This window comes from Balaenoptera musculus, chromosome 1 (assembly GCF_009873245.2).
Source record: "Balaenoptera musculus isolate JJ_BM4_2016_0621 chromosome 1, mBalMus1.pri.v3, whole genome shotgun sequence".
Lineage (NCBI taxonomy): Eukaryota > Metazoa > Chordata > Mammalia > Artiodactyla > Balaenopteridae > Balaenoptera > Balaenoptera musculus.
Window position 1 is genome coordinate 65,672,609 of NC_045785.1, and position 17,587 is coordinate 65,690,195.

Sequence of the window (17,587 nt, forward strand, 5' to 3'; positions counted from 1 at the left end):
TATTATCTTATATATATTTATAAAAGTTATTTTATAAGACACGTTTAAGAAATAATCAAAGGGGAATTCCCTGGCGGGCCAGTGTTTAGGACTTGGCACTTTCACTACCGGGCCCCAGGTTCGATCCCTGGTCGGGGAACTAAGATTCCACAAGCCGCATGGCGCAGCCAAAAAAATAATAACAATAATAATAATCAGTGAATTATTAAAGTGGTGGTTCTCAAACTTCAGCATGATTTTAATGAGGGGTGGGAAACTTGTAAAAACAGATCGCTGAGCCCTATCCCCAGAATTTCTGATTCAGTAGGTCTGAGGCAGAGCCTAAGAATTTGCATTTCTAGCAAATTCCTAGGTGATGCTGATGATGCTGGTCCAAGGATAAAACTCCAGGAAACACTGCATTAGAGAAACATTAATCATATCTTAAAAATGATGTACATATAAAATAAAAAGAAACAATAGGCAGAAAATACAGTATCAAAATTTTATAGTTTAGATGTCAGTGAGATTGATTTTGTTGGATGACTTGAAATATAGTCTCATATGGTTACTACTTTCTCAATGAAGCCTTAACTGGACAACTTTCCCCTGGGGGGGGTGGGGGTGGCGGTGGGGATGGGAAGGTATATCCCATTGCACCTTTTATTGAGTTGAGATGTATCGCTGCAGTTAACACTTTTGTATGGAAATGAACTGGTAAGGCATTACTTCCTCCCTTTAGTAGAAAGCAAGCTCCACGAAGTTAGAGACCAAGTCTTACTTACCTATGTACCCACAGAGCCTAGCACAGTGCTGGCAGACATTCAACAAAATGGTCGAAAACTCAGTTTGGAATAAATTTTATTTATTTTTTTTAACTCTCATGGTAATTCCATGGACTTTCATGGGAAAGTCTAGAGGTATATAGACAACCATCTCCTTTTCACCTCTCTTTCATCAGAGCAGTGGTTCTCAAAAAGGGGGAGGAAGTACCTCCAGAAGACATCTGGCTATGTTAGGAGACATTTTTGTCTATCACAACTGGAGAAGATCCTACTATCCTTTAGTGGGTAGGGTTCAGGATGCTGCTAAACATCCTACAGTGCCCAGGGCAGCCTCCATAACAAAGAATTATCCAGCCCCAAATGTCAAAAGTGGCTACATTGAGAAACTCAGCATTAGAGGAATCCAAGTGAGCTGATTAAGCAGGGCTCCTAAATTCTCCCACCACCCTCCTAAACAAAAGTTTGGCCTTAAACCAAAGAAAGAACATCAATAGCAACAATTTACAAGGAGATAACTGTTTTATAGACAGCATTTTGCAACCTAGGGCTCAAGGTCACTCAGCTAGTTAGTGGGATTAGAAATAACATACAGTCTCACTCTGAACCAGACACTCTTGAAGACCATCTTAACTCTGGGCCAGCTGATCCATTATCTAATCTGAACCTCACCAGTAGCTATTCAACCACTGATTGCTCCTGATAGCTCACTTTCTGTGCCTACACAAGATTGACTGTGTCAGGAGAACTCTTTCCTTCAGATATTGTTTTGATAATAATTTAACTTATTTTTATCATTTTCCTTCATTCAGTTACGTGGCTCAGCTCTTCTTTTTCAGACTAGGCCTGTTTAAATATTAATTCTAATCTTGGTTAGAAATATTTTGCAAAATAACCTGATGGGAAGATAATGAAGCAGCATCCTTAACAGTCAGGAGCAAGAAAAACAAACAGCTGTGACCTTCCCCTTCTTTTTAAACGAGCCCTGAATGTCATTCCAAAGACTCTGCTCCTGGAACAACCATCTGCAATCTGCACAAACTCTTGGTGTTTTTACTGTCTCGGGCACTCCCAGATTTCCCTGTCTGTACCCACTCTCTTTTCTGCTACCTTGCTACCAAATGCATGTTGACCAATATGGCAGAATAATTGATTTCGGGCACACCAACGTGGGAAACAGAAGGTAAACCTGGTCAGCTGTAGATACAAATGCGGCAGAGAAAAAGAAGTGTGAGAAAACAGAGGCTGACCTGGAGGCAAGCTTGAGGCTGAGGGTGATTTACTGGGTAGAGCACCTTTGCTGTAAGAAAAAGTTTTGACTATGCTTCTAACTTTCTGTAGTTCTCATTTCCAGAAAAGGGAAAGTAGGAGAAAGAAGGAAGGGAGGGAGGGAAGGAGGGAGAGAGGAAGGAAGGAAGGAGAGAGTGAAGAAGGAAAAGGGAAAGGGGAATGAAATGAGCATTTATTCAATAACTACTACACAAACATGATGGTATATACTTTGCCATTTGTTATGTTATTTGATCCTCACAATAGTCCTGTAAGGTACTTACTTATAAGGTAAGATATTGTCTCTGTTTTTCAGATAAGGAAAGTGAAGTTCAAAAAGGTTAAGTAACCTGCCCAAGATCACAGAGCTGGGATTTGAACACATATTTCTGGCCTCAAAGTCCAGAAAAAAAGAAAGGGGGTAGGCTCTGGGAAGATATTGTTAAAAATGTTAAGAATATTCATTTTGCGAACATGTGACCAGGCATGATAGGAAACTGAATTGAGATATGAGGTTATACTTTCTACAGTAGGATATCCAATCCCTATACCTACTCCATAATGTTTCCTTTTTTTAAAATATTTATTCATTTACTTCCTCAACAAATAATTGTGGAGCACTAAGTGCGAGCAAGGCATTGTGCTAACTGCCATCAAAGGTACACCTGTGAACAAGGCATGATATTCACTGTCTAGTGGGGAAGAAAGACAGATATACGTGCAATTAAAATACAGTTTGATAAATACTATAACAAGTGAAACCCCAAGGAGGTATAAGAACACGTAAGTACTGACAAGGAGGACTGTCAGACACAGTTTCAAGTTGAGACTCAAGTCATAAGTAAGAAAAATTAAAGCACTTTCTTCTATTAACACTAAGTTTGAAGGAACTGCACATGTGCGCACACACATACACCACTCACACTCAAAACAATACTCTAATTCCAGGTCATAAATGGAAGACCTCTGTTGCTCCATCTGCCATGCTATCCATAGACAATAGAGCCAATTTCAGAGCACGTGGTGAAAAGCAACATCGGACTAAAAGCCAGATCTGAATTTCAATCCAAGCTTGCCCAATTTCTGGCTGTGTAACTGTGGAAAAGTAATTTAACCTCCCTGAGCCTAACTTTACTCATCTGCAAAAGGAATTAAGCTAAGCCATTTCTAAAGTCTCTTCCACTTTTAACATATATAACATAGAGCTTTAACTCATAGTTTTAACTCTAATGACTTCTAACTACATATCACAGCTTGCTAATCAGAAATTGGTTGGAAACTATTCAATATCTCAGCATTTTAGACTTTTATAAGGATGACTATTTCAAGTTACATTATTTTTTTTTTAAACTGAACCCCAGTCGCACAAATTTCACAATCAATATGAAAGGTAAGAAAAACTGACATCATAAATGGAAATATATCAGCTTTTGAGAAATTGAAATAAAATAAAGTTCCAAAAGGGGAAAAAAAGAACATGTTTAAATACAGCATTAGGGTCTTCTAAGCCATATCCAAATGTCATTAGTGTCTCCAAATGAAAAGAAATGTTAAAAGATAGAATTTTTCTCATCTTGTAGCATAATACCTGACTGCCCAGGGTAGAAAAATAATAGGACTAAAGGTTAGAAAAGCTGAATTTCAGTCTTAATAGTATTTCATTAATAGGTCAATCTTTTAAAAGTGTCCATATGTCAAATGTAAAATGACATTCAAAATTGTAATGAAATGGGAATTCCCTGGTGGTCTAGTGGTTAGGATCCGGCACTTTCACTGCCCTGGTCCGGGTTCAATCCCTGGTGAGGGAACTGAGATCCCGCAAGCTGCTCAGCACAGCCAAAAAATTATAATGAAATGATCAAGTGATATGTAAATTGACAGTAAGCAACAAAGACTCTATGCTTCCTCATCTTTAGAAATGAGAAAAATTACATCTGCAAACCTTCCCTATCTCTTGAAGATTACTGAGTTAACAATTATAAAGGTTTTATACCTTGGAAGAAAGTTGTAATGCAACAGAAACAGGTAGAGGGACTATGGTACCTTTTTCTTTTAAATCACTTTAGTAAAAAAGATTATTAAACTCACAGTTTTAATAATAACCTAACAAGTTGGTTTTTCAAGGTATAATATTTTGCCCCAAATTTCAGTGAAACATATAAAGTGAACACAAATATATAAATTCATCTGGCAATCCTTACAATTATATTTGATATTAAATATCAGCAGTTTTTAATAAAATCATCTTTAATAAATTACTTTTTGTTAAACAAGACTAACCCAAAATAAGAAAATACTTATAACAAAGGAAGGAAGGGAGGGAGGGAGGAAGGGAGGAAGGGAGGGAGGAAAGAGAAAATATCTTTCCAGGTATGCAATTCTAGAGCAGTGAGATTTAAAGATTCTGAATGTAGAAAAGTCATTTATTAGGAACTAACTAAAGACTATTTCTAGGTGAGAGTGATGTATCCTCTGGAAAAAACACTGCCTAAAGGCAGCCTTTCAAACTTTACTCACCACCCATCCCATTGTCTACATTTTTCAATCAGAATTTTCCTGTCCAAGCATACCAGATGTCAATATTTCAAAAGCATCTCAAAGGCTCTGACCCATAAGTTACTTGTTCCCTGTGGATCATGGAACCAGCATTTTTCTATAATAAAAGACATTCAATGAGTTGAGCCTTTCCCTACTTGAAATTTTGAAGTAAGACAAACAGTAATAGTCAATTCCTGATTATCCAGAAATATATTCATGTTATAGATTACTAAGATATGGTCTGGGAACTCTTCCTACTACAGGAAGAAGCAATACCTGCTCTAAGCTATATCTATGGGTTTATGGGTTTCAGTTCAGGGGGGTGCACCAGTATATTCTTCCACTCACGTGCTTAATTTTAGAAGAACTGCATCTTAAATTTCACCCATATATTCATTTGACAAATTATTATTGAACACTTACTAAGTGCTAGGCACCAAGAGAAAGATTTAGTAGTCTCTACTTTCAAGATGTTTACAGCTTAATTTCATATTCATGTGAAAATGTACCATCAATAAAGAAAGAATAGAACAGAAAAATGAATACTTGAAATATAGACCTTAGGATTTCCAGTTAAAGGAAGATAATTTAGTATCACTTCGGTACCTTTTTTCTTAGAACTCGAGCAATTATTACATATCTGACCCAAGATTTAACTTTATAGCTAACTTTCTGAGAATTTATAATGTTATTACAAGACAGTACTATTATGAGTTAGAGCTAACCTCAAATCTTCTAATATCCAATCAGTCCAAGTCCCTGGATATACTAATAACAAATTTACTTCCTCTTTCATGGGCCACACTTAACTTTTAGACTCAGATCTACTGAGGCTCTTTAACCTAAAGAGGTAGTTCAACACAGTAAACATATACACACAAATGCTCATTATACCATTATATTTGCAAAGAAAACCCAGAAAATTCAGTCAGTTATGCTAGTTAAATTAAAGCAATGCAATTAAATATTATCAAACATTAAAATTATAGAGAATGAATAAAAATATAGAAATATATATGCTTGATTCATTCAATAATATATTCATTTATACTAGACATTTTGGATTAAAGGATAAATATCACACAATCAGGACCCTCAAGGCGCTCATAGCCTAGTGGTAGGTATCTATGAAGAGACCTACAGGAGAGGACAACAAATAGGCACATGGCAAACCCCCCTTGCCTCAATCCCATTAAACTCAGGTCCAACTCCAGACACATGACAGCCTACACAGAACCAGGTTTGATCCAGGAAAATTAATCCAGGATGCAGAAAAATTGGAAGCAGTCCTAGGAAAAAAACAGAAAGTTTCTAGCAGACTGGCTTGGGCATAGGGCACTGTTCTCTCAGGCATGAAGCATAGACTGGCTGTCCTAAAGCTGAACTATAATTCACCAGAACAATGGGAGGCGGAGTAAACTACAGTGATACTTTGACCCTGGGATGTTAAGCCACTGACTGATTTCCTGTCAGGCTTCTCGCTCCTTTTGCTTCAGGGCAGTGGTAGGACTAAAGACCCACAGGAGGACTGAGAAACGAGATGGACAAGTAAACTCAACATTTTAAATCAATATAGGGGCACTAATAGATGTATGTGGAAGATGTAACGGGAGCATCAAAGAGGAAGAACTTAACTGTGCTCGTAGGGAGTGTCAGAGGGGAAGATGGTGATGAAAGTTTGAAAAAGAAAGTAGGGACATTTGTGCTGAGGTTTGAAGGATAAAAAGGAATTTTCAGCATTACACACACACACAGACACACACACACACACACACACACACACACACACACACACACACACGGCATCACAAAGGCAGAGGAGCATAAAAGAATGTGTGTGGTCCCCAGTATTGGAATGGTAGGGTCATTAAGTTTAGGATGGATGTGAGAAGGGGTGAGAGATAAAGCAGGAAGGGTAACCATGGGTCAGATCCTAGAAAGTCTGGTATACCTTGCTATGGAATTTTGATTTTTATCCTGGGTAGAGTTAATGGAGAGCCATTACTTTATTTTAGGATTGTGAAATGATCAGATTTGCCTGTCGGGAGTATCATATTTGCAACAGTGTGAAAAATAAATTAGAGGTGATTTAGGCCTAATGCAAAGAGACCCTTTAGTGTATAGGTGGTTCTAATCCATACTAGACATGATGAGTGCTGAATTATATCTGTGGCAGTGGCGGTTAAGATTAGGATCAATAGTAATGACCGACTTATTCAGGGTTGAGCAGAGGCCTGTAAAAGAGAGTCAAGGATAACTCCAGATTCTCTGCTTGTGCAACAGGTGGATAAAGGTGACGTTAAATAAAATCTCAACTATGGAAAATTATATATGAACAAAAACTAGTGGTAACCTGCAAATGAGAAGTTGGGTTAGGAAAATAGGATCCTTTGTTTCAATGTTCTATTGTACGTTAAAAAAAAAAAAATAGAATGATTGGGGCTACATCTAGGTTTAAATGCACGCTCTGCAAATTACTAGTTTATAACTTTGAGTAGATTATTTAATTTCTATAAATTTAGTCTTAGCCAATATTAATTTGTTTACAATTCATCTTGTTTCTAAGAAGATTTAAAGTAGTTTATAAAACTACATACAATTCAACAAAACAAAGTGTATAAAGAGAGACAATGAGAGGAAAGAAGAATAAGGGTATGAAAAACAAAATTAATCCACAGATGCATAATTTATGATCCCATAGTCTTATGAAAGAAGTGGGCTCATTCCAATTTTGAGCTTCCTAACTGTCTACCTAACATTGGGAAACTCAATGAGTTTCATGACTACCTAACATTGGGAAACTCATTAGCTACCTAACTCATTAGCTACCTAACACTGGGAAACTCATTAGCTACCTAACATTGGGAAACTCAATGAGTTTCATGACTTACTTTGTCTATTGTTAGCTAGTGACATTTCAGAGAAACATCTTCATCAGGTACTCATAATGCAGATACGTCATAAAATAGCGATCAGCATGAGAAATAACATCCTTGAACTTAATATGATGTCAAGTTTCTCAATGCCAGTCAGCATTACGACAGCCAAACACAAATCAGCAAAAGAACTTCTACGTGGCCAAAATAACGACCTAGATAAAGAGCTATCTCAAGATAGCTTTTTCTTGATTACAAGAAAAATTTTAGCATATCTAAAGGAATGAAAAGACTACGTGTTTATTCAGGAAATCCCTCATAAAGAGCGCCCCCCCCCTAAAGTTACTCGAGGACACAATCTAACCTCCTTCCCACCCCAATGGTCTTCTTGATGATTTCTGAGCCGCGGGTTTGCCAGTGGCAGTTCTCAAGGTTCTTCAGCCTCAATACAGACAAAAACCCAGTTTTCAGAAATACAAGATGCAGCATAAAACCACACTAAATAGGACCAACTGAATGAAAGGAAGTCTAGATTCATGAATGTTCTAAATATTCAAAAGATATTCTAGTCCTTTAATACAATATAAGCAATGAGCTAAAAATATTACCATTAAAATTCCTCAAAGGCTTGTTTTAGTAAGTTATTTCTAATTAATATACTTTTCTACCATTTAATGCTGCCAAAAACTTGAGAATGGTTTGTTTACCAAATAGTTTAAATAGGTTACATGCCTCTCTTGACCCATATAAACTTATGTATAATCTATTAATTTGCTTATTCTTCATCATACTTAAGGCATTGATTCAGAATCAGGCAGTGAGAATTTACAGAGGTTAAAACATAACCAGTCTTGACCTTAGAATTAGGCATGTGAAGCCTATGTCTTTTTGTCTTTGTGTTGTTTCTATAGATTACTAAATAAAGTTTATGTGTGAGAAGTGTGATAATTATTCAATGCAGAATTACCATAAAGTTTTACAAAGTATACCTTTTAATGTAAGACTTTCTTAATGGTTAACAAGGATAAGGGAAGGGATGGATTCCAATGCTATTCTTTATAACTTCAAGTCTGTCCTACCTCACATAGCTAAGATATCCCTGGACACATTTATTTATGACCAAAGATTCTTTTAAACAACATAATGGTTCTTGTTTAGTCACAGATATTCTTTCACTACAGTAAAGGTGTTAAATCAGCAGAATCAACGTCACTGCCATGGGAAAAGAATGTGATGACATTTTTGTGCAGCCAAACAAAATAAGTGTGAATAAGAGGAAGAGAACAGTGGCTAAAAAGAAAAAAAGAGCTTAACTCAAAGTGAAAGATACTGTTAATACCAGAATTTGTGAAGTATGAATATCTATTAAGTAGCTTTTATAGTTTTTTCTCATTTTATAACTCAATATTTTAAAACTAATACTTACAAAATGTATATAATCATAGGCTAATTTGAAAATGACTTTTGAATTTTTTTGTAAGGCAAACCTAGAGTGATAATACACTTTTTATAAAATTTTAATGTCAATTTAAAAATCTTATTTCTGTCTCTGGATTTGGACAGTGAAACACAATCCAGTGAACTACAAAATGTACATAAAGAACCTGTCCTTCAAGTTTTTTAAATACATAAATTTTGAATTGCTTTTTATAAAACTGGATTTAAAATTTTTCACCCTACAGGAAGATTGTCACTCAACAAGTACTTAGGACCATCCCTGACTTTGTTCGGAGTCTTCCTTGTCAGGTAACACACACCTTGACAGTAGAGCTATTAAGAGTGCAGCTCTCCTCTGAAGTCCTAATGGCCAAGAGAAGCCACAGAAAAGATAGCTGGGAGGCCACCCATCCTTTCTCATTAAAGAGCTAGAACATAACAAATCATCCTATTCTTGATCTTTTCTTTCACAAAATTGTCAGACAGATGCAGGATAGGAATCAGCAAAGTGACATTGTGGTTCTCCAATTGAACTAGGGATTTTTTACCATGACTTTAATGTCCCTCTAATGTCATGTTGCCCTCATGGGAAACAACCCAAGTTTATAAACACAGTAACATACGATGGGAACCAACAGAAGGGAGGAGAAGAGAGTGGGGAGAGAAAGCAAAGGCAAACAAAGGAACTGTCTTTATTTTGAACCCTAATTATTTGTTAAAAAAAAGCTGTGCCTCCGTCTAAACGTAGAACAATGGGATAGGTAAAGCTGCCTCTTTTGGGTTCCTAGCTTCTCTCTGGAAGAATAAAAAAATGCTGGGGCTAGCCCAGAATTTCTCAACCTCGGCACTACTGACAATTTGAACCAGATAATTCTTTGTTGTGTGGGCCATCCTGGACACTAGAGAATGTTAAGCAGCACCCTCTAGAAACCAATAGCATCACCCCAGTAATGACAATCAAAAATGTCTTCAGACGCTGCAAAATTGCCTCTGGTCAAGAACCACTAGGCCAGCCCCTACACAAAATATTTTAAACTTTTCTTTAGTCCCTTCCGAGCTTTCTAGCTGACAGAATGGACTGCTATAGTCAGCAACATGATGACTGGCAAAATGTCCTCTCGTGGGAACTTTCTCCTATTGTGGTATATTTTATTAAATATTTTGTCAGGAAATCCATTAAAGAGAATATATTTAGAGAAATAAAATAAAGACAAAAAAGAAACAACCTTATAACTGACATAAAATCATTGCACACTAATTCCTCCTTACGTCCCCAGGAAACTGTTCTAGAAAGCAGCCAAAATCTAAAATACTGAAAGAGAGGTTAAAGACCACCTCACGAAGCAAATGGTGACCAAAAACAAGGAACGAAAACTGCCATTATTTTTCCCATCTTAAAAAAAATTTTTTTTTCAATGACTACACCTGCTCGCAGCCACAGCACCATCGCTTTGCTCCCTTTGGAAAAAAAAACCCTCAAAAGAGTTGACTCTGCTGTCTCTAATTCTCCTCCTCCCATTCTCTCTTTAACCTAGTCCAACTGCCCTTGTCAAGGTCTTCAGCAACCTGAAGGCTTAGCTGGGCTAAAGCGTCTGTTTCTAAGGTAGACCACACACAAGGCTGGCAAGCTGGAGCTGGCTCTTAGCGGGAGGCCTCAGTTCCTTCCCACATGGGCCTCTCCACAGGAATGCTTGAGTGTTTTCCCAAAAGTAAGCAATATAAGAGAGCAGCAGATGTACAAGAGCAAGGCAGAAGCCACAATGCCTTTACGTACAACATAGCCTTCCACCATACTCTACAGGTCACACAGGTCAGCCCCAATTCAGTGTGGGAGTGGAGTATGTAAGGGTGTGAACACCAGTAGGCAAAGAACATTGAAGTCATCTTAAAGGCAGGCTACCATAGCAGTCAAATGGCTTACCATGTGAACGGCAAAATAATTTGAATCTACCTCAGAGGTGACCCAGATGCCATCTTTTCCCACTTACACCACTTCAAAAAATGAGAACATTTGTTCACCTTGTCTTGCCTCCCCATCTCTAGAGAGCCCTAAAACCTCTGTACAATATCACCTTAGCATCTGTGAGCAGCTAGCCTGCTTTTTGTTAGCAATTTATTTCTAATTTTAAAAGTGGATCACAAACAATAAAGTTGTGACACTTCTGAGGAAAGTATATCATCCTCTTGATTCAGCAGGAAAAAAAAGTTTATCTACCTTTCCACGTTAGACTTGATAGACCTTGAGGAAAGTGAACAGATATTAAAATGCTGAATGTAGGCAAAGGGGAGACAGTCATGGGGCTTGGTTATGCCTTTATCCACAGTACATAATTTATTCTTAGACCTCAAGAAAGTACCTAATGTCTTTGTGTCTCAGTTTCCTTATAGGTAAAATGCAGATATGATCACACTCACATGTATAATGAAATCTGAATATAAATTGGGAGCTGAGCTCTAGTTTAAATATATATCAAGATATGTCTGTATACGTGTCTCTCTCTACATATATGTCTATATATATATAGACATATCTTGACTTATATATAATATATATTTACAAATAATAAACTTGACCAAATTCCTTATAGACTCTTCATATTTCGCAGCATCACTCACCTCTTCCTATAGCATTGCTCCACAAACGCTATAAACATTGAGGCTTCCTTCTAACATACTATGACTCTCAGTGCTATGAAAAAACTCTGATGTCATAAACACATTGTGTTACAGTATCACTAAGGACCAGATCCATTTTTAGTCACATAATCCCTGAAGTACTACCATTCTTGCTAGCCTCAACAGAGTCCCTTAGAGTACAAAGAAAGAGGGGGAGGGGACTACACAAAGTCCTGAAGCTACAAAAATTCTTAATATATTTTTTATTATTAATCGCTGGCAAAGAAGTAGACAGTTTGGAGGTGGGAGAGGCAGTGGAGGGCTTTAAAATTATTATTTACATCTCCCCTAAATATCATGGCACCTTCTAGGCACAAATGCTTAGGGGGCAGAAAATCATCCCACAGACCCCATTTCGCCCCCTGCCAACATCTCCACAGCAAGACAGAAACTCAAGAGTGTAATTTGCCTGCTAACTAGATGTCAAGCAGCTACCTCCAACAAATGGCAGTTTTTATCATTAATTTTTTTCAGGCGTTTTCATCTGTGAGGTTTATAATCCATAAGAACAACCTAATAATGAATAAGTAAAATCAAAGAGATCTTCTAAAAGCCTGTGTGCTTTAATTGTTATAAATGCTTCACAAGTAAAAATCAGTCAAGAGCATAAAGGTACCCTGATTTGAACTTCCTTTGTGTTTGAATTAGAGTGTTTCTCTTAGAACACTCTCACATCAGGCTTCCGCTTCTCTTGGCAAAATCATGAATTGGCTGATGTTGTCTTAGAGGCTTTCTCACATCCCCTCTCCCAGCATCACTCCTCTTTCATGGACCCCTTTCCGTTACCTAGGAGGCCCTCGTGCTGCCTTCCACATTCCGCCTACTGCACAGTAATGTTCCAGACTCTTTATACCCCTCCCTTCTACCATTACAATATGTTTTTCCTAAGATTTGCTTGCTTTGGGAGGCTTGCTGGCAGGGGGAATGGGGAGGATGGCCACCCTAAGAATCTTTACTAAAATGTTGAATTAGTCCTCATTCTCTTTAGAATTGTTTTCTTAAGCAGAGATTCCTAGAAATGCTATCAACATCCCAGCCCAAAATATTGCAGGTATTTTGGTGAATAATATGAAGGAATGCTTCAATAGAACTAGACCTTTTAGAAAAATGAAGTCCATTAGGTAGCTTTACTTGGCCTAGGGAGTTGATGTAGGAAAGCTGCTCTCCCTGAAATCATCCTCAAGGATAGGAATGTAACCCTAAACATCTAATGAGTATCCAATTGGCTTCTCACTGAACTTAAAATAAAATCTACACTCCTGTTTAGGGTCAAAAAAAAACCCCGGCCTCTCCCTACCCGTCTCTACCTCACCCACTACACTCCAGCCTAACTGGCCATCCTTCTGTATTTGAACGTGCCAAGCTGCAAGCTCATTCCTGCCTTAAGGCCTGCAGTGCTATGTTCCAGTTCTTGGCATGCAAATTACTCTTCATCATTTGGTTCCCAACTAAAATGTCGTCTCTTCAGACAACCTAAAGTAACCTCACACTTTCTAGCATATCATCCTGTTTTATTTTATTCATGACATTAATCACTGTGAAATTTTCTTATTTATGTATTTGTTTACCTGGCCTTTCCAGCCCCCTCTTTCAATGTACCCTTCACTGTCTATCATGTTCATCACTGCATCCCTAATGTTTTGCACAGAACCTAGTACATATTCAGTGGCAAATAAATATTGCTGAATGAATGCAATGAATAGATGAATCCAAGCATAACTTAACCTTTAAACTTAAGTAACTGAGTGAGAAATCCTTGTTGGACTAATACTGGAAGTCGGGGGCGGGGGGCGGGGGGTGTGTTAATAGCACTATAACCAATGTAACTAACTTGTGATTCTATGACATTTATTGATAATGGACTACAGCATTTCTTTTCATTAAAACATTATAAATATTGGATTGATAAATATTCTATTTGCCTTTTTGAAAAGCTGTCCTTTAATGAGGTGTCACAAATGAAAGCTAGTATCCCTTGAGAAATACTGCCAACTCATCTTATTCTTCTGTCAATGTTAAGAAACTGCATTTCCCTTTGGCCAATTTCTAGCTGTTCTAGATATGTAGGATCTATTGTTAGGATTTCAGAAGCCAATGAGCAACTTGCCTGTCACGGGGTCTAACAAATGATCTCTCCCCGCATGCAATGTAGCTAAGCAGAGAAACAGCTCTCGTAAAAGGATAACCAACACAGCCTGGAATGTTGCTAAACCTATAGTTTATTATAGAGCAAAGTTCACCCCAGCCCACCAAAGAAAAACAAAACAAACAAAAAACCCCGAACATTTAGCAATTTTGTTTTCTACCAGGCAGTCCCAGATTAGTCGGTTGTAGCTTAGAAGCAGACGTCTGAGAGCAGTTCAGCAAGGCTGCAGTTGGATGCTTTTGTAGAGCTCTCCTCTTAAAAGGCAAAATTGAGACAAGTTAATGGATTCCAACTTCCTGGGCTTGCTTTTGTTATCTATAAAATATCACAGTTAATTGTGCTTTGCTAAAGGGAAACTCCAAGGATTTTTTTAAAGGTATCTTTCCGTCTAAGAAATATTAAGTAATCTGGTTAAAAAAAGAAAGAAACTCAACATTAGTCGAGAGAGAAAAAAACATAAGTCAATAAGAGCCAAATAACATTACTTTTAAATAAAACATGTAGTATGAGAAAACTTTATTTTTAAAGAACTACAATAAAATTTCTCGAGACCCCATTTCCTAGGAAAGCTTGGTTATTAACTCCTCCAGAAGAACTCTTAACACTTAAATGACAAAACTCTATTAATTGCTGTTCTTCAATTATTTCACTGTCAAGTCAAATTTAAGAAAATACACACAATCCTGTCTTGGCTTACAAATCAAAAACTTCTTAGTGGTTTTTTTTTTGGGGGGGGGTGTGGTTAGTAATGAGATATGTTTCATCAAACTGTTATACTGGGCTTCCCTGGTGGTGCAGTGGTTGAGAATCTGCCTGCCAATGCAGGGGACACAGGTTCGAGCCCTGGTCTGGGAAGATCCCACGTGCCGCGGAGCAACTGGGCCCGTGAGCCACAACTACTGAGCCTGCGCGTCTGGAGTCTGTGCTCCGCAACAGGAGAGGCCGCAATAGTGAGAGGCCTGCGCACCGCGATGAAGAGTGGCCCCCACTTGCCGTAACTGGATAAAGCCCGCGCACAGAAACCAGGGCCCAACACAGCCATAAATAAATAAATAAATAAATAAGTTAGCTTTAAAAAAAAAAAAAAAAAAAAAAAAAAAACTGTTATACTAGTTCACGTCTCATTAATTTGGTCTCGTTTGTATCTTTTTGCACTTCTACCAAGATTAATCTCAGGGTAAGATTGTCTCCAGGTAGCATGTACTGGAAAACTGGAAAATTTTTTCCACTCTTCACGGACCATTTACAATCTGCAAGGTTTGGGGTGGGTATGTAATGTATTTCTGCCAATGGACAGACACATCAGCAGTGCTGAAAACCAATCCTCCTGTTTCATTCATGGTGCCATATGGTTCCATAAAAAAGGAGCGAACCAAAAGTGCAGCTAATGCACCCTGTCAGTCTGGATTCACACTAATTCTTTGATATTATGATAAGGAAACTGTTGGTAGATGAATATATTCTCTCATTCTTTCTTTAGTCGTCTACCACTATAAACATGTACTAATTCATTGGGAGAGAAAAAATCAGGTTTAAGGCCTCTTATATTTTACAGGAGATGTATTAATTTTAAGGAAATACACTGTAATAAAATTATTTTACATATATTATAGTTTCTAGCAGAAAATCCCGGGTGTTTCGTAGTAACATCTTCCAAAAGATTGAGGATCATGGTTTGAAACCCTTTCCAATAAGTGATCTGAGTACTCCGGCGCAATTAAAAAGCAAGCTGAAGCACCAAGATAAAGTTGTGTCCCCCTAGTGACCTCTAGAGTGGAGCTAAGCTCCCACAAGCAAGACTTCGGGAAAAAAGCAAGAAGCCAGCCAAAGCCTGGCGCGCTCTGTAAACCAAGACGATATTTTCAGTAGTACACCCCCCCGCATCTCAGAGTGTGGTCCTATTTTATATAACCCCAAGGAGCAATAAATCTCCGCCTCTCGGGCCATGAGGCCCATTGGGTCGAAATCCAACTTCAAACGCCGCTCATTCCTCCTCCCCACCAAGCTCAGGTCCAGTTCCCCGGCACAGCCTTCCTCACCGCGCATGGTGTCGAGCTGGCTTCCACCTCTCTGCAGTGCTGCAAACAGCCTCTCGCCACTGCTGGCTCCCCAGCGGCAGAGCCGGAGCGCTAGGAAGCCGGCGAGCGTCGACCTCTGCGAGTCCGCGCTGCGACCGCCGGCGGCCGCTGCACCTGCTCCCCGCGCGCCGCGCTGCGCTATGCGCGTCCTGGGGACGGCCGCACCCCCCCGCCCCCCGCCCGATGCCGCCCAGGAGGCTCCCTCCCGAGTCCAGCTCCCGACAACGCCGCGATGCCTTAAGTCACCCCAGCAGCAAGCTCGTCCTCGTTCTCCCTGCCAGCGCCTCTCCCGCACCACCCCCCCCCCGGAACTTTCCAACTTTAGAAGCCCTGGTTCCAAAGGAGCAACAGGGGCCCTGCTCAGCATGAGTCACTGCCCGCCTCGACAGGTCGGGAAGGGGGAAATAGGCTGCGGGGACCCGGCCCGTAGCGAGTCCCCTTGACCATCGGGGAAAAGAAGGACCAGACAGCTCCTCTCTCCTCCTGAGAATGGAGATTGGGAAAATGGATGCAGAACTTGTCACCCTGGGATGAAAGGACGGAGGGAGGCGGGAGGTTGGAAGGAAGGAATAGCAGAGACCATGAAAAACTAACTCTTTCTACACACACACACACACACACACACACACACACGGCCTGATTCCGAAAAGGTTAAGACCCTGGGAGCCGAGAGTCGCCTCTCTCCCCACTGCCCTGAGGGAGTAAGGTGCAACAGATACCCAAGCTTGTGGAGTAGGAAAGCGGTGGGGTGAGAGTCTTCAGGTTTCCCCGGGTTACAAAAAGGGGACAAACTCCTATCGGAGTCTCCCCGGAGGCAAAGGGAGATGCAGCAGTGTTGAGGTCTCCCCACCTCCCGGAGAAGGAAAACTCTTCCCCAGCAGGCAGCTTTTCACTTGGCCGAGCCTGAGTGTAAACAGGCCAGCCAGAGGAGCGGACCGCGGTGGGAGGTGGGATGGGGCGAGGCGAGAATGGAGCAGAACTCACCCTTGATGCTGGGGGGCTTTCTCTTCTTGGCCATCTTCTGCCCCCTCCCCTCCCCCGGAGCGTTTCCTTCTGCTGCCGCCCAGCTCCGGGAGCCGGCGCCGTGGCTTCCAGGCGAGCTCTCGCCGCGGCTCTCAGCTCAGCAAGCTCTTTGTTGCTGTGATGGCATCTGCGAGGCGGCGGCGGCGGCGGCAGCCCGGCTGCGCGCTCGGCTCGGCTCGGCTCGGTTGGGGCCGGCGCCGCCGCCCCTCTGCTCTCTGCCGCGCCGCGCTGCGAGGCTCGCGCTCGCGCTCGCACTGCTGGGGCCGCTGCGGCGGCGGCGGCGGCTGTGGACGCTGCTGTGCTGCCCCTGCTGCTGGAGGGGGCAGCGCTGGGCTCCCCGAGTGCCCGCCCAGCGCTGACCTCCCTCTTTCCTGCACCCTCCCTCCCCCACTCCCTACCCCGGGTGTCCCGTCTGAGCCGCCAGCTCCAATCCAACCAGTGACGGCGCTGTCATCCGGCAGCCGCTGCTGGGGAAGGCGGCGGTGGCGGCAGCGGTGGTCTGCTGGTGGAAGTGGGGGGCCCGCAGCCATCTGCGGTCCGGGCGGAGAAAGCCAGGCAGCCCGACTCTAACGGCGCCCGCATTCAGCCTGCCTCCAGGCCTCCGAAGCCCCCGCCCCGCCCCCACCCCCACCCCCACCCCAGGCGGCAGGGCGCGCTGTGGGCGGCGGGGTGGGCCGGCGAAAGACACCCGTCTCCATAAGCCAACGAGAACTCCGGCCAACTGCAGGAGTGCCGGCGCCCGCACTCGCGACCCGGCCCCGCCGCCGTCCTCCGCACAAAGCT

General features: G+C 41.0%; 1 protein-coding gene across 2 annotated transcripts in view; it reads right to left on the reverse strand.

Annotated features, from left to right (window-relative positions):
• Window positions 1-16,961, reverse strand: part of SLC44A5 (solute carrier family 44 member 5) — a 353,266-nt gene extending 336,305 nt beyond the window's left edge. For both annotated transcript variants that reach the window (XM_036830780.1, XM_036830772.1), the window contains exon 1: window positions 16,766-16,961. In XM_036830780.1, the coding sequence (XP_036686675.1) occupies window positions 16,766-16,799 (34 nt within the window). In that variant the 5' untranslated portion in view covers window positions 16,800-16,961. The remainder of the gene's footprint in view (window positions 1-16,765) is intronic.
• Between the last annotated feature and the right edge of the window lie 626 nt (window positions 16,962-17,587).